Here is an 18,502-nt window from a genome sequence, read left to right as displayed (position 1 = left end):
TTCAAACAATAATTCAGGAAGACTGTCTGAAGCAAACAGAATACTTTATTAAAAAGAAGTACAGAACAATGTTAAATAAAAATAAAATCAAACAAGATTATATCGACCAAAGACAAGGTTTGTCCAAGCTGACAAATTCAAACCAAATCAAAGTAATTAAAAATCAACAACAAACAGAGATCAAAAGATGTTCACACTCCCATAAAAATATCAAGGGGTTTAACTACCACATATTGCATTTTCTGTTTCATGGTGTCTTATTACAAAAAAAAAGCAACAAGCGTGCTGGGTAAAAAAGATGCATATTTATCATCATCAACCTTGGTTTGTTGTCACATCGAAACACGCACACACGAAAAAAGAAAGGGAGTACATGCAGACACATCGAAAAAATAACCTCTGACCAATCTTCGATTCTCTTATCAGATCATTGCTGAAGAAGGGGAACAAATTCAACCATGAACACAGTAGCTGTGACTGACAGCACAACAAATTCGTTTGTAGAAATAGCAGCAGTGGTGGCAAATTGTTCTTTCAGGTAAACAACTAACAAGTATACATGTTCTTTTTTTTTTTTTGGTAAGAAAAAATAAGCACCTTGTATAATGATGTGAACATCGTCAGTGAAGAACAGTGTGGCGTCCACAGTGTAAAGAAGAAAGACAATGAAAGCACACATTACACAGACATGGTGCTGTCGAGTACTGTGATGGCAGGCGCAAAGATTAAGATGGAATGTGACTGGAAGAGAACATCCTGAAACAGAAACCTGGTCCAATACGTTTGGAACTGAATTTATGTTTACTTTTGTAATAAATATCTGTATTTATTATGCAAACATCTTAAAACAAAGCTCTGTTCTTTGTGCAAACAGATTCTCTTACATACGCACAGCTCCCTCCTCCCCCCTCCCTTCCCCCCCGACAACTTTTCTCTGAAAATACAAGGACTTGGACACGTGGAGGAGTCTGTAAAGGGGAAACGTTCAAGAAGGTCCACTGCAAGAATTCAGCCTTGAAAAATCACAAGACACAATAATAATGAACATAGTGTAATACAGCATATTAGGAATGAACATTTAATCTGGAAAAGTTAGGGAAGACACGTAACAATTTTGTTCATGTGGTTAAAAATGAGAGTGAAAGTAATGAACTTCACTGACTGAGATGGTTGCAAATCAAGCGCTACGAGTATGAAGTGTAACAAAATGTGTGATTCAAAAGTATTTGGGGGGGCGGGGGAAACAGCTAAATGGAAAAATTTACAATTCAGCACCATAATATCAGCAAGAAGTACCTTGATCAAACGCTCACAGTTAAATGAGCTTCAATGCAACGTACTATCATTTCCGTGTGATTCAAAGGGAGAAGAAAATCCAAAAACTGGCAATTTTCCACACACATCAGTAGCACCCATAGGACAATCAAGACCTTGAGATACAAATAAGAACTTAGATCTGAGAGCAGTGTCAGCTTAGTGTTGGATTAGGTGAGTACATGAGAACTCACAGCAACTGTGATTGAAGGAAATAAAAAAGGCACATTAAGGGTTAAGCGCTGAATGAAAAGTATTAACGAGAGTTCTCTAAACTCATTGTGGTGTCAAACAAAGGCCATCAGGCGTATCTTCACAACCTCAAGAAATAACAGAGTCTATAAGAACATCTTCAACACCTGGTTTTATTCTTATGTTTCACAGAACTACCAGCTAGCAGCCATTTCATAACTGAACACTAGTATGGGATAATAACACTTTCTCGCATATTGCTCTGAATCAAACTTTCATTGCTTCAACACTGCTGATTCTGGGTTTGCACTGAAAATTACAAACAAAAAGAAAAGTGCCAGAAGGTGTTTTCAGGACCGGGAAGAAGATAGGCAGGTTAGGGACAAGGAGTGAGGGGGGGCTGTTACTTCAAAGACTCAATATGGTCTGGCTTCCATTAATGTCCAACGAAAGACATCTTACCAACATCAAATGTAAGAACATAATTGGCTGTGTACTTCAGACAAACCAGACAAAAACTCACTAGCAATCTACAGTCCCACAAACTGTTGAGTGTTTTCCAACCACAATGAGAATAAAACATATGATTAATGATAACACTGTCCGTTTTACTCAAACACTGACCAAGTTACAAAGCGAGCACGCTATGTTTAAGAATCTATTTGCACAAAGTAACGCTGTTCACAACACAAAAACAGCAATAATAATGCATGCTATGATAAAAATGTCTGCGCACTCTCTTACAATGTATCATACAAGTTCAGAAAAGTTCCAATGAAACATTTCAGAGCCAACAAAAACACAGGCAACACCAATAAGCCAAATAATAATAATATCACAAAGTAATATCAAACAGAGAGATAGAGAGAAAAAGTAACAGCTAGAGAAGATTATGATTTCTTCACGTCTATTATTAAGACTCCAGGTTTAACACACTTGCATACCTAAAGGTATCAGTCTGGCTTGTTTTTGAAACACTCAAGTGATGCGACACAATATTTCTGTTGTCTGTTAACATTCCCAAAGGGTTTAATCAAATCCATACACAATGCTTTTTAATAGATGGCAGTTGCCTGTTTCAAGTCACATGACTTATGTCAAGCATTACTTGGAAATAAAGATCAATCTTTGTATGAAATGGGGGCTTGACTTGACTGTAAAAAGCAGCCCCACTACAGGCAGAATTTTTATTTCTGTTAATTTTTCAATAAATGTTAGCTTTGGATTTCTTCGAAAACAGACATGTAAGCAGACAATAGGACTAGCAACTCAGTAAAACAACATACATGCTTTCACAAAGGATGTCTTTTTCAAAATTGATATGGCAACACAAACATTGGAAACAAAATACCAGCACTACATAACAAAATGCAGCATGGAATTGTCCTGCATCGAGTTCAAATGTGTTTTTGTGTGAAAAGTGAAATGGAGAGTTAAGTACACAGTGGTTGTGTTTCTGCTTTGACTGTATACCCTGGTAAAACGTACACTAGTATTGCACATGATGCTTTGAGCCATTACACAGAAGTTATCAACAATTTTAGTGATCCATTTCTACCGCAGGTATCAAAACGAAAAATAAGGGAGGAGACATGTATATCATTTGCCACAAGAGATATCGCCAGATAGCCTCTGCTGATTTTCAAAACCTACTTTTGGCTTTTATGTGCAGACTTTTTCAGGGAAAAGGCTACTTAAGTACAAAAAAAGTTTGACTTTTGGCCAGGGAACCAGACTTGCATTGCTATGAAAAGATGCATCGCTTAAGTTGAAAGGGGAAAAAAAATACTGACCATAGAAAGGCATAATTTGATGATTAATGCACACCCATTGCAATGTCGCTTCCTGAAAAACTCAACGCAACAAAACAAGTTAACGGGGAAATATTGAATGATAACAAGACGTGACTAGGCAACAACGATTTGTGATAAATATAAAGCTCTTTCTTCTCAAGTGGCTGTTAAATATATTCACAGTAGACTTTTGACTATGTCCACACACATCCAAAACTACCACATAACACACGACGAGACTTCACTGCAGACTCTTACACCTTTCTGAATCAAGCTTCAAACTGATGTCACACCAAGCGAAACATGTCAAGCACATTCAGTTAAATCACTCCACTGATGTCATGATTAGATGGCAAGTTAGTGTTGTCCGTAATACTAACAGTTACACACACGCACATGTATACAAATTACGTATCGTCACACAAAAAGTCAAAAGCTCACTACCATACTACCTAGTTCACACAAAGTCAGGGAGAGATGACATGACTTGTACCAATCCACATTACGATGGAATGGGCAGAACTGACGCAGTTCGGGTAAAAAAGATCTGAGACAATTTGTCAAAGAAAAAAAATCATAGAATGGAAGCAAACGGTTCAATTTCATCTGGAATAAATTGTTAATACATTTCAAAAAAGGAGTTTTTTAGAAGGTAATTACAGGCAAAATTGCATAAATGACATAGTTGCTACTTTGGCGACAGGGTTGGTAAAGAGGGAAGGCATACTTAATAATACAGTAATAATAATAATATTGGTAATAATGACTTTAAAAAATAATGGCTATGAAAAGGTGGACTATAGGAGGAGAAAACATGATGTTTAAAAAGAAAAGAAAAAAAAGAAGTTAGAAACGGGAAATTTTTTTTGTTTTTTTCCCACGTTTTTTCCTCATCAGATGACAACACCATAATACCAAAAATGAGTTATTTTCTTGTGAACATGTACCCTCCAAAATCATTTCTACCAACAGGAGGTAAAAACAAGAAAAATACATGCCAAATTTTAGCGAAACAATTATCAAACTGGAGACAGGCCAGACCCGATATGAAAATGATGGTCGGTGTGACATTGCTAAATCAAGCAAATGGCAAGTCTAAATGAGTAATGCTTTTGTGAATTAACATACGAAAATAACTCGGTCATGCAAGTGTTGCGAGATCAATGTGTGGCAGATTTGACAGCAAACAATGTCTCCCTTGTGACATTTAAACGGAGGTACATGTAATTGAAAAAAAATTCTGAGTTGCAGAGAAAACCTGAGGTGTATCCGAATGATTTCATCACACACTGATCGACTGGCTTGGACATAAAGGAACATGTATATGGCAACAGAAAAAATGTTGGAATAATTAAACATATTGGTGGGTGTATGTGTATGTCTGTGTGTGTATGTGTGTGTGTTTATGCACGAACAAACATATGTCAGCAAACATCTGTATGCACGCACATGCTAGTTGTGTGTAAACTGTGAGCGATGACACTTTTTCTTCTCTCCTCTTTACTGTTTTAAATCCAATTATTTTATGAGTAATTATATCAAGGATGGAACAGAAAAGAGCATTAAATAAAAACAAACAAATGCCCAACATTGTGCATCAAATAACTAGATGGAAAGCATTTACAAAAACAAGAAAAATCAATTTGATCACTTCACCTCAAGCTTAAGGAACTCCAGATCTACCAAATGACTGACCGAGAAATTGAAAACAAAACAACCCTGATCCGGTTCAAAGTAGAGTATGACTTGTATCAAATCTCATGAGTACAAAACATTATCAAACTAATGAATATCATTACAAATAAACTCGTTACAAAAGCGGTGAACCATACAAAGAGGGACATGCCCACAAACACTTGTGCAAGTTTAGAAAATGTGCAAAACACCCAAAAGACATACAAATTAAACAGGAAGTGTAATATCCCAAATCTTCCGTGAGTTCAAAAACTCTCACTTGTAATCAGGTCTACATGAAGAGTATAAAAATGGTAAGATAGCTCGAAAGAAAAACAAGAGGAATTCTACGCAAGATTCCTTGTCTCTACATGTCAGAGTCAAACGCACAATTAAGTAACATCAAAACATTTGGGTGGTACAGTACAACAGTGAAAGCAACAATGTAATAATCTTTAACAGAAGTGCCTTTCGACAACAGGCACTTTCAGAATAATGGTAAAGTTACGAGAAACAACAATAACAGCTGTAGACAGTCAAACTTTGAATCAACAAACGTTTCACTATGCTAGTGGTAATCAGGACTATTTGTAAGGAATCTATGCATAAAACAATGAAAAACGTTTTGGCAGGTTTGCACTCTTTTGATTAAATGAAAAACAAAAAACAAAACCGAGAAAAATAAAAGGCCACACAATCGACAAACAAGAGCGTTTCGTTGTATCCCCTAAGTGTGGAGAAAACAAATTAAAAACTTGCACTCGCACAAGAATGTCTGCGAAATCTTACTTTCCAAGAAAAATTTAAATATTGACATTTGAAAACCAACACTCTGTGTATTAATTCTAAGATGTGAACTATAAACACTGTTTTAATCAGGCCATTTTGATCTTTTTGTCAACAAAACAAGAGTGAATACTTTGCAGCAGGAATCAGATTGAGTCTCAGGCATAACATTTTAGCACTGTCATTTTTGTGTGAAAAAATGTGGACCGCTTCACATGAAACAATGTGTATACATTTTATAGAAATGATCTAATAACTTGTGTAGAATTTGCAACTCAGCTGAATTCAACCTTGTAACAACGCCCTCTTTCCTGCACTTTAGACACAATGGAACATTACAGTGCGCAAGATAATTGTTATAAACCTACACTGTGCATATCCGTAATTTTTGTGAGATATGTTTTCATCCTGCTGTGTATTTCCTTCGACTACCATATATGGATACTTAGAGAAAAGTGCATTACTTTGGAAGCAGAATAAAGTATTACAAAATCAAAAGAAAACGATTTTTAAAAATATTGCCTATTCAAACTAAACTTGAAACAAAGAATGTCTTTCAACAAGTGTAATATATGACAAAGCGATCAAAATCGTGAGTCTCCAGCAGTATTAAATTATGAAGTGTTCTTTCAGAACAGATGTTTAATGTCTGCAGGTTTATCAAGCAGAAGTTAACCAACATTTTCATTCATAGTAATAAAGTGGCATAGCTAGAGAGTTTGTAAGTTGCCTCTGATCCTAAATATGACTTATTTTCATGCAAAATCTAATACCCTCTGCAGCAAATCGCATCAACTGCCTGCTTCTAAATTTTACCAGTTCAAATTTGAAAACCTCTGCCTAAAAAGTCAAAAAGCAACAAAACCCACTGGCTGATATTGTTTTTTTGTAATTTTTTTGATGGGTGTTTGCCTACAAGTATTACATTTTCACTGCATGCTTTAAGGCGAAGACAGACGCACAACACAAAGCGATGTTTCCGACAAAAACACCATTTCAAAACGTCGGGGAAACACATGTTTTTACAGAGGGGATGTCACACGCGAAACACACAAATGAAGCGCGGTGCGTGTTTTCACAGAAATATCGGTCAGTGTCAGCTTGACCCGTCCAGCTATCGCCGGCCTGTGTTTGGGGTTGTAAACAACACGGCTGGCAGTGCCCACTGATACGGTCAGTGTCAGCTTGACCCATCCAGCTACCGCGCTGTGTTTGGGTTTGTAAACAACACGGCTGGCAGCGCCCACTTATATTATTGCCTCTCTTCAATCGTGACAGGCTCCATAGACTCTAGTTAGGATTCATGGGTCCGATACTACCCTGAATCGGTACCACATCTGCGTCGGCCATATTTTTCTATCTCCGTGGTGCCGGAAACCGAGTCACGTGAGTTGATCGTCCGCGTTCATTGGCTGACTACCAAAACGTGTTTTCAGATTTTAGAGCATGCTCTAAAACCCAAAACACGATGCGAAAACACGAAACAGTGTTTTCTGAAACGCGTTTTGGGGGATGTCACACGAGAAACACGCTGTTTTGTGTTTGTTTTGAAAGAAAACACTGTTTTGTGTTGTGTGTCTGACATGGCCTTTACCTTGTTCCAAACACTTTCCTTGACAGTATGACAATTTGTTTTTGAAGAGCTAGGCTACGTTCTTGTAAAAAAATTTAAAAAAAAAACCCGCACACCATAACTTGGAAAACAGCTGGAACAATCATTGCTGCGTATAATATGAGCCAAAAGAAAACGACCTGGATCAGTTTGACTAGAGATACCATTAACTCAATTTAAGTAAAGCTAGATTTGCCACGACCTGATTGTCAAGTAAACAACATGAAAAATTATTTGATTTTTCTTCTTCTCCTTTTTGGTCAACAAAACTGCAAATACGTATCACTGATTTGTCTCTACAATTCCAATTTTTCAGTAAATGGTTGCTCAGGCGTAACAGTTGTGAGACTTGTAAACAAAAGTTATTAACAATTTATTTTTCAGAACCAAATTTAAATTTCACAACTCATGCATTGGCAGAAATTCACTGGCATGAGACGACATTAAACTGTCATTATTTAGTTCTCTCGAAAAACCGTGATCAGGTTTCATTAGTACAAAATCACAACGTTGAAATTTTGCAAAAACGAAAGTGCTTGCTTTATTTTCCACGCGAAGTGTATTCCCTGAAACTTGCAAATGCTGAAACTACCATCAGCAAATGAAGGCCGTCGTGCTTCTACTGTAGTCAGCGGAGTATGGTTTTAAGGCTTCACTGACATCGGTGACTCACATTTTCTTTACTGAGAAAACATTTTGCGTTACTGGAGACATAAAGCTTATTTGAACAGTTTCTGGATAAGACTCCGTTAGTATCATGTCCTTTTCCACGCATGCAGATCAAAAACTGAAAGCAATCGAGTGACTTCCGGACATGTAATTTTTCATTCAGTTAAAAGCAGAGTCTGTGAGCAATAAGTTCTTAGGCAGACTCAGTCTTTTGGCAAGGGCACTGGAAAGGGATATGTCATGTGTGGCAAGAGGCACACGTCTTTTGTAATTAATCTTTTTTTTTAACAGAACATTTAACCAGCTGAAGGCTAATTTGCCCGAGTTGTTTGACTGCGTTTTCCTTATTAACAACCCTGTTTTTGCAAGTACAATGCCTGGACGGCTTAATAAACAACAAAAATGATTTAGTACATTTGTAATTTGAATTATGCAGCAAGGTCCGGTTGTAAAACTAACAAAATCTTCCAATCATGTTTCGTTTAAAAGTGATCTTAAAATAAAGTGTGTCCTTTTACCTGAAAACATAAATGAAATTCAAAACCGGTCTTGTTCATTAACATTGTTGCAAAAACTTGATCTTTACTTTCGGGAAAAAGGTTTTTTTAACAGAAAAAATGACTCATTCACTAACAAAACAAAACATGTTTATAAATTATTGCTACAACAGTGTCAACGATAAACTGATACCATTGCACAATTAATTCTGTTGATATGTCGATAATATCAATTATCATAACCATAAATAATAATCATAAAATAAAGGCAAGAGCTCATCTAACAATTATTTTATCTCTGCATGTTGTTTCACGTTCAACAAGCGTGTAGGTTAAATATTACAGTACACTGAGAAGGAATGTTGCCGGAAAAAAACAATTTTAAAGCAATCTTTGGTACAACAGAAAGAATATTTTCATGAAAAAAAAAAAAATGAAAAGGCCGGCTTCAAGGCGCCATAACTTTTGTAAATTTATTCATTGGTTACAAGAACTATTGTTCAGGGATACTTTTTGAAATACAAATAAAAGGAGGGGAAAAAAAAAAAGTACATGAGAAAACAGCTCTCTTCTGACCGTTTCATAACCAGCAGTAATCCTGTATTTAAGGAAAATAGAAAGTCAAAAATGTTATACATTTGGGTAAAATGTATTCTTTCTTACTTGTATCTTTTCTTAAGAGAAAGCTTTGGTTTGGTTTCAAGAGCATGTCAGACTTGGCGTCCATACAGAAAACAAGCTCAGCTTCAAAAAGAACACAACTGAACACTTCTGCAAACATCAAGAAAACACTTGAAGCTTAAAACATTAGATAACAATAATTGCATATTGAATTTTTGTCTGTTTAAAAAACAGTGCGTTCTTAGTAGAAACACACCGAAAATTGAGAAATACTTTGATGTGGTAAACAAATAACAAGTACCATGAGATTGTTACTGCTGCATTGCCATACAGAATAAGACCATAGTCTTTAAGTAAGCACATTCACAGATTTGTGGGAAAACAGTTCTGTCACTAACCTATGTGTTGCAGTACACAGAATTTCACAAATACAGGTGCTTACATGAAATTAATGCATCCCTCCAAAGTCATTGTAACAAAATAAAATAAAAAGGAGTCATGGGAAGCCTATGTAACATGTAACACAACCCTTTTCGATTATAACAGAAACTATCTTTACAAAAATAAAGTGCTCTTCTTCTCAAAATGTTGAGCATGATATTCGTTAAAGTTGTCAAGCACAAAAAAGGCTTGCACAGGTGTAATTCTTTTCTCATAGAAAAACAAACACAACTGCAAACATGCACAACCTTATTTTCTGATGTGCAAAGCCAAGAAACATTCAAAAAGCTTGCATACAAATTACAGTTGTGTACAACAACGCATGAGCAAACACAAAAACAACAGAGGCATGCAATATGCATTCGTCAAAAATTCAATTCATGCCAAATAACATTTCTTTTCCATAGATTCTGCAGGCATACCGAACCAATGAGAAACAAGAAAACAATTGTAAAATAAAAATGGTTCTACTGATTCTATGACAACTTGCACTAACTTCGCAACGTTGCATTAGAATTTATGTCAACAACTGAAACTCATAACGTCTAAGCTTTTTCGATGAAGAGAATAGACTGTTTCATTCAGCCATTTACACGCAAAACAGTCAACGCATAGCCCATGCCATGGCAAGTCTAGCATGTCTGCAAAACAGTAAACGCATAGCCCATGCCATGGCAAGTCTAGCATGTCTGCAAAACAGTCAACGCATAGCCCATGCCATGGCAAGTCTAGCATGTCTGCAAAACAGTAAACGCATAGCCCATGCCATGGCAAGTCTAGCATGTCTGCAAAACAGTAAACGCATAGCCCATGCCATGGCAAGTCTAGCATGTCTGCAAAACAGTCAACGCATAGCCCATGCCATGGCAAGTCTAGCATGTCTGCAAAACAGTCAACGCATAGCCCATGCCATGGCAAGTCTAGCATGTCTGCAAAACAGTAAACGCATAGCCCATGCCATGGCAAGTCTAGCATGTCTGCAAAACAGTCAACGCATAGCCCATGCCATGGCAAGTCTAGCATGTCTGCAAAACAGTCAACGCATAGCCCATGCCATGGCAAGTCTAGCATGTCTGCAAAACAGTCAACGCATAGCCCATGCCATGGCAAGTCTAGCATGTCTGCAAAACAGTAAACGCATAGCCCATGCCATGGCAAGTCTAGCATGTCTGCAAAACAGTCAACGCATAGCCCATGCCATGGCAAGTCTAGCATGTCTGCAAAACAGTAAACGCATAGCCCATGCAATGGCAAGTCTAGCATGTCTGCAAAACAGTAAACGCATAGCCCATGCAATGGCAAGTCTAGCATGTCTGCAAATTCCTCAAATTACTCTACACTCGACACTTCACAATAGGCATGTTCTGGTCATGACTGATGCAAACTTGAACTGTCAATGACAGAATAAAAGCTGGATTCCAATAGGAATTAAAGAAAAACTTTGTGCTGTTCCAGCAAACGAGTGATTCGCCTTTCGCTCCAAAGCATGCAAAACATTTTCTTTCATGCTGGCTTACATTTTAACCAACTTTAAACTGAAGCAAGTGATTTGTCATGTTTTCATCAATAAAGACAGAGCCTTCAAAAATGTCCTACAAGCATTTGTCAGTTTTTGAAGAAGCACATTCTCAGTCTCACGCAAACAAACAAGCGTAATTTTCAGTTTCAGGGGTTTTCCTGGGATGGATTTATGGGTAAGAGAGCGACCTCATTCAGAACGATCTGTCAAACAAAAATCGGGTTGGTATGGGATTCATCAGGTCACAACACACATTTTTTAGATGTAAGCAATACCATGGTAACAAAAACACAAACTATTTACAATGTTTTCAGTTAAGCAATTAGGAAAACCAACATGAAAGCAACCTCAAGAACAACCATCACAAATACATTTAACAGTAATTACAACCAAATACTGATTTCAAACTGACAAAAACAAACTCACAAAACTAAAATGGTTAAATGCTTGATGATCACAAAAACTGAATGACATCACCTCCAGACAACACAAATTATGCTTGTGCACTTAGCTTAACACGCCTAGCCTTCTACTTCCAAAATGAAGAAGACAGTAAGTGGCATGAAATCTACACACTCCAAAAACAAAATCACATTTCTACAGTCACAAACTAAACCACAAAAACACAAAAAGTAACAATGTGATTTTTCTGGCGTTTTGTTTTTTTCTCCAATTTTAAACAAACAAAAAAACAAGATGTGTAACATGAGAATAAACAACAAACAACAACCAATCACGTATCACAAGACAACACAGAATCAATCCAAAAAGCACTAGTGTCTAACAATACCGCTACAACAGAAACAATGCAAACTGGCAATGAATACTCTCATTACCCTCGGTGATTTAAAACGACTACAGCATAACACTGTAACACATAAGTTAGAAAAACACACACATTTACATCCAAACCATTTGCCATGAAAAATGCAATGCTATGAAAAAATTAAGGCAATAACGATTTGATTTTCTTGTAACCACACACCTCTGATGCATTAATTAGTTTAAACAGAGTGATCCTGGAACGCCGAAGAAGAAGTTTAAACAGAGAATTGTTTTGATTCAGATTGTATAGTCGTAATGCTGTATTCAGGTTGCAAGGGGAAATTCTTGTTATGATAAGGTGGGGCAGAGAAACACTAAGCAGTATAACTTTTAACAAGGACTAGTAGGTGGGTCAGTTTATCGAGTGCGCCTTTTAAATTCTGGAAAAATTCTGATTTGATCACGAATTAACAGCTACATATCTCTTTAAACATCAGTCATTATGTCTTGATGATTATTCAGATCTACGTCAGAAGTTTTTTGCCTCTTTTTCAAACAAAATCAGCATGTATAGAACTGAATGTTTGGATGTTCACAAACAGCAGGGAAATACAACATTGTCAGGTAAATTATTTCATTTGTTTTAACATAGTAGACTTTTGTCTTTGAATTTAAAGCAGCTGGCATTAGAATTGGGATCATATACCCATATGTGATGATCACATACTTTCACTTTGAAGAGTTCTTCCCCTTGGACTACAGTATTACAACTTCAGTACTTCGGCTTTGTTCTTTTGCCCGAGATAACTTACACAACCATCATTCTTTCACTCAAATAATCCTTTAGACACATGATCCAGAAAAAAATGCTGGGTACATGTGACATCTGATCATATATAAAGATCAAAGGATGTTTTGTTTTTTATGGAAAGCGGTACATTATCACCAGTAAAATTTTGTTTGAAAATTAGTTAAACAAAAAACAAAGTGAATTTTCCATTAGACAGAGGGCTTGCTCATAAATGTATGTTAATACCCTTCATGCAAAATGTATGCCAGCTGGTCTCGGACCGAAACAGACAGCGTTTTGAAGAGGATTACGTGCCTGATGACACTTCTTTTCTTCAAATGTATGTATAATTTGTATCAAACTTGATAGCAAAACAACACAAACACATCAAATCCACATACACAAATGCCATGCCATCTGAACACTTACTCATGCAGATTGCTTTCAAAATGACTGTCATAGACAGGATTAACCAAAAACAAACCAAAAAAAAGGCAATGAGACTTTTTGTCACCATTTCACACTGTGAATCATCTCGCGATTTCAAATGATGGAATTCACTTAATGACTGGGTAAGTTCATGTTTTGCACAAATTCTTTGTCAGTAAGAGTTGCAGGAAAGTGCGAAGGTAAGGTTAAAGAATATCATCATTGTTCAATGCTCAGTCGCTTTTCTTGTGAAACTGAAATGAGACGAGACGACATTATGATGCATCCAGCCACCAGACTCATGAGTAGTATGAAAAATATACTTGTCTTTATCTCATACACGTGTCAGCAGCTTGTTGACCTCCGATACACATTTAGCTCTAAGCCGGAATGGACAATTACTGAATTAGCAAATGCAAGCTACTGGAAACAGGTCTATGCCTTCCTTTTTAGTGAAGTGCACAAATTAACATGTGCATTCAAACGCATCAAAAACGGCTACATCAAAGAGGAGTTAGTCCTCAGTTTACAAAACAAGCTCAAGTCATGTACCCAAAACAGGAATAAATCTTTGTCACCATCAAAAGTCAGATGTGAGCATGAGAAAGCACCTTCACATGCCGTGCCACTACAAAAACCAAAAAGACTTCTCATGGAAATGTTCCGCATTTCTGAACTGCTTTGTGACAACTGGGTCATGGTCATTGGGTCACTGGGAAATAGTTCAAGCTGGGGGGAGTCCCTCGCTTACAAACTGAACCACACTAACCCGCTGCAGATCTGCTCTGAGCCTGCGCGTTCAGACACAGAGACAGTCCTGTCAAGGTGAACCGCGACGCTCCTGGTCAGCAAAGTAAGGCCAGTAGCTTGTGACCTAGTACCTCCTCTGCGTCTGCAGGTAGGGGCAGTCCTGCTGGTAGGGGTAACAGTAGACCTTGAAGTCCTTGCTGGTGAGGACGGCCACGCCATCGTCAGTGAGAGCCAGGTCGAAGCACTGGGCGTGCTTGGTTTTACTCTCGTAGCCAGCCACCAGCTCGCCCTCCTGGGTGAAGACGGTCAGGTTGAAGTTGTTGTGGTTGTCGGCCACCACCACCTGGTCAAGCTGGTTGATGGACACGGCGATGGGGTAGTTGGTCAGACCCTCGCAGCCGATGGTGCGCAGCAGGGCCCCGCGGTAGGTGAACACCTTGACGTTGTGGGCGCGATTGTCGCTGATGAAGATCTCCTGGCGGTTGTTGACGGCCACGCTGTTGGGGAACTGCAGGTGCTCGGAGCAGCCGAAGCGAGACAGGACGTCGCCCTTCATGCTGAAGATGGTCACCTGCATGACCTTGCACTCCACGATAATGATGTTGTCATCCTTGTCCACGGCCACGCCGCGAGGGTGCTGCAGGATGTCTTCGCCGAAGATGTCCAGGGGCTGGCCTTGGAGGGTGTAGGTCTGCACGCGGTGGGACGGCGCTCTCTCCGTGATCACCACTTTGCCTGTGGTTTTGGAGACGGCGATGCGGTTGGGGTACGTGAGCTTAGAGTCTGGATGATTGCCAAACTGCGACTTGAACTTGCCATAGACGTCAAAGATCTGGATGCGGTGGTTGTTGGTGTCAGCTACGACCAGCCTGTTGAACCCGTCGACGGTGACTCCGCTGGGTTCGGTGAACTGTCCCTCAGCGTTGCCGTACTCTCCAAACTTTGAGATGTACTGCATGCGCGTGCGTCGGATGGGCGGGTAGGACCGCAGGAGGGTGCCGCGCTGAGGTGTCGGGGCTTCAAACATGGGGTTGTTGGACATGGAGAAGACGTCATTGACCGGTGGGGTGGATGTGGTGCCTGGCTGGTCGATTCCGTTGGACCAGGTCTGGTAAGGCTGGGTCTGGCTTGAGGCAGGCATGAAGCTGGAGAACTGAGCAGGGGAGTTAGAGTTGGAGCCCTCGCTGCGAGTCAAGGACAGGCTGTTAAAGTTGAAGACATTGTCGGTGTCGTGGTTGGCCGAGCCGGGCTGGCTGGACGTCAGGGGACTAGATCTCTGAGACCGCGGTGACGGGGCCTGGAAGTTCTCGTAGCTGTTACTATGCCCAAACTGAAGGTCAAGGGCACCCAGATTAGGGCTGAACTGGCTGCTGCTGGACTGACTGAACGTGCTTGACTTGGCCGTCTGGTTGTAGTTGTACCCTCGACTGTGGTGGCTGTTGTAGTGATTGTAGCCATTAGTATGCGTAGGGGCCTGGTCATTGCGAGTGGGGCGAGCGATGGGCTGAGGAGTGGTCAAGTTGAGCTGGCCGTGTTGATAAGGCGTCTGGACGATGGTCCCCAGCTGGGGGATCATGGCCAGGTTTCCGCTGACAAACTCAAAGGAGAAGTGCAGCTTCTTGGGGTCGGGCTTGGCGTTGTTGATAGCCTGCAGCCTCTCCACGATGAAGGGTCCGGTCTGCAGGTTGTCCCAGGGCCCCGCCCACTGCTCCTGGACCCTCATGAAGTCCAGCAGACGGTCCAGCTCCACGCCGTAGGAGTGGTAGGCGTCGACGTGGTAGCGGGCCATAGACAGGGTCTGGTTGTTCATCTGCTTGATCTGGTCCTCCAGGTACTGGAACTGCTGCTCCACGGCCGCCAGCACCTGGGTCTTGGCCTCCACCAGGTCATCCAGCGCGTTCCGTGTGCACTCCTTCATCTTGGTGATGCCTTCGTTGTAGTACTGGGCGAACTTTTCCGCCTGATTCCGGTCGATTGCCACGCTGGTCAGCCACTCGGAGAATGGGCTGTCGGACAGGGCCGTCTTCTTGCAGCTCTGGTGGCGGAAGTGACAGCTGGAGCAGAAGGCCTGGCGGCAGTCGTGGCAGTAGACGGCGGCCCACTGCTCGGGGTGGTTCTGGCACTGCATGTGTCTGCCCGGCTTCTCCAAGGAGTCGTTCAATTCGTGGACCAGGTGGCCGTTGTAGATGGTCAGCGTCCGGTGTCCAAGGACGCAGGCGTCGCACAGGAACATGGCGCACACGAAGCAGCGCCCCGCGGCTTTGTTTCCCCGCTTGCACGATCGGCAGAGCAGGCCGTCGTCTAGGTTGAACTTGAGTCGCTCGAGGTACCGACGAAGGCCAAAGTCTACACCAAGGTCTCTGGCTGCGCTTTCGTTGCGCAGCCAGGTGGCGACCTTGCAGGAACGCACGGGGCACTGGACGTACTTCTTTCCCTCATGGGCGAAGGTGGAATCTTCTGCACAGTACAGGCAAATAGAGTGGAAACAGTTCAGCATCCTGGGGTCAGAGTAGGGGTACTTGCACTTGTTGCAGCGATGATATTCCTCCTGAGCGGGAGAGTGAGATTCCTCGTTGGTTTCGGACTTAGCGTCTGAATCATAGTTAGTGTTGCTGATAGGCGTGATGCAGCCATCAGAACTTGTGTTTTCCTCAGCGGACTGGGAGCCGGTAGAAGCCATTCTTAATGATGGGTGCGGGACTGGCAACTGCAACAGACAGTAAAAACAACTGATCATGTGACTCAGTTTGGGCACTCACATCTGTCAGGTTTTTTTCTCCTTGACATATTTTTTCCCCTCCCTGCTCGCAGTGTAAATACCATCATCAAACTCCAGCGCTGAAGTATGCTTCAACCTGCCCTCAGCACACGGTCTGGAAAAAACATCAACCCCTTCCCATCACTAAAGCAGGAGCACACACACACACACACACGTACATGTATACAAACACACACAGTTTCATGTGGAAACCTGTCCACAGATCAATCATACACCAGGGACATTTCTGACAATGTTATACAGTAGAATCAATGTATCGGACTAAGGCGTCAAAATCCATGAACAAACCACAGACTTATCAAGCATTAGAGTCACAAATGCAGCAAAACCGTCACAAATGGCACAGCGAAATCCTCAGCCTTGTCGAGATGTTACATTACAGTAGTGCCCGCAATGTAAGACCTCTTTGATGACTTAACACTTTCTACCCCACCTATGTTGACCAAGGTGTTTTTAGCTGAGACCAGCTGTGCTGCAGCAGGTCACTCAGAATTGTAGTAAGTGTGTAGAAACTGTGTATCAACACGCTGGGATGCAGGCGTTAGATCGACGGTACAGGAAGCGACTGAAGTGACTGTGTACGGATATATATCCGTACCAGGTCAGATAGAGCCATATGAGTGGGTACGGATATATCCGTACCTGGGAGACAATGACTTAATAAAAAAAGGTAACTCCCTGATTATCCACAGTTCTGTCGTATCTGTGATACCTGTTTGTGTTATTTACCTGCTGACTTCAAATCCAAACAATGTGAAATCTAAGGAAGCAAAGTGATATATCGTCCTTGTCCGATTAAAACCTCGTAACTCGATTTTTTGCGAAATCGACTTTTTTACATCAAAATAATCAGCGATTTTTTCTCGATTTTTTGGTTATTCTGCTGAAAGCCTGAGTTCGTTGGAAGTCAGTAAAATATGGGTGCAAAAATACCTCGTATATCAATTCGTCAAAACCGCGAACCAGAATAACACGTAACTTGAGTTACGAGGTTTTTTTTGGTCGCGTGTTTTTCAGTTTGGGCCGATGAAAACCTCGTATGTCGACTTACGAGTTTTCTCATATCAAAAGACGGCGGCAACTGAACCTTTTCCGCGAGATACGAGGTTGCGGTAAGATGTCCCTGCACTTTGAGATTAGGTAAAATTCATTTTACACGTCATCAACAACGCTAGAAATACCCAAATTAACGTAAGCACTTCGTACTGAAATGACATATCACTACAATGGTTACTGCTGAAATGTTTTTTTTGTTGTAGTATTAATTTTTCTCTTACTGTGTATGGAATTCGAACAGCAAAGAAGGAGTCATTACTTTAGTTTTCTGACAAATCTACTTTATAATTATCTTTAATTCTGATTCTTTTTTATATTATATGTTTGAATATGTGTATCGGTCAATCTGTCACGTACTGAGGTTCTGTTCTAGTGTGTGAATACAGTTCGTCATGGCTGGCAGTGGATCCTTCACACCTGAAAGCCAACTCTCTTCGATGGAAGATCTTCGGTGGGTGTGCAGTGTGTGCTTGACTGAAAGTTCTACACCATGGGATTTGGAAACTGAACTTATCACAGGAGACAGCACAGTTCTTATCGACTCAGATGGCATTTCATGGGTTTACTGTGTTCACTGCCATGGACAGTTTCATGTGGAATGTATTGACCCAACAACTGTAAAGCACGGCGAGAAGTTTATCTGTTCGACTTGTTTGCATTAGGAGTCATGTTTCCTGTGTCTGGTGCAAAATCTGCAGGGCTGAGTAGGGGTCAGTTGATGGTCCAACTTTCGCTTGGGAATAAGTCATTGTTTTCCCGGAACACTGAAAGTAGTAAAACAAACCCAAAATGCCCTTCAAACCACGGAGAGCCCA

The 18,502-nt window shown here is 40.5% G+C and overlaps 1 protein-coding gene across 1 annotated transcript in view; it reads right to left on the bottom strand.

Moving 5' to 3' along the window:
- Positions 1-27: 27 nt before the first annotated feature.
- The window catches only part of LOC138968566 (B-box type zinc finger protein ncl-1-like), a 31,571-nt gene continuing 13,096 nt past the window's right edge, over positions 28-18,502 (bottom strand). The window contains exon 2 of the mRNA XM_070341141.1: positions 28-16,559. Within this exon, the coding sequence (XP_070197242.1) occupies positions 13,977-16,559 (2,583 nt within the window). The 3' untranslated portion in view covers positions 28-13,976. The remainder of the gene's footprint in view (positions 16,560-18,502) is intronic.

The sequence above is a fragment of the Littorina saxatilis genome, linkage group LG6 (assembly GCF_037325665.1).
Source record: "Littorina saxatilis isolate snail1 linkage group LG6, US_GU_Lsax_2.0, whole genome shotgun sequence".
Lineage (NCBI taxonomy): Eukaryota > Metazoa > Mollusca > Gastropoda > Littorinimorpha > Littorinidae > Littorina > Littorina saxatilis.
This window is presented reverse-complemented; position numbering and strand designations above follow the sequence as displayed.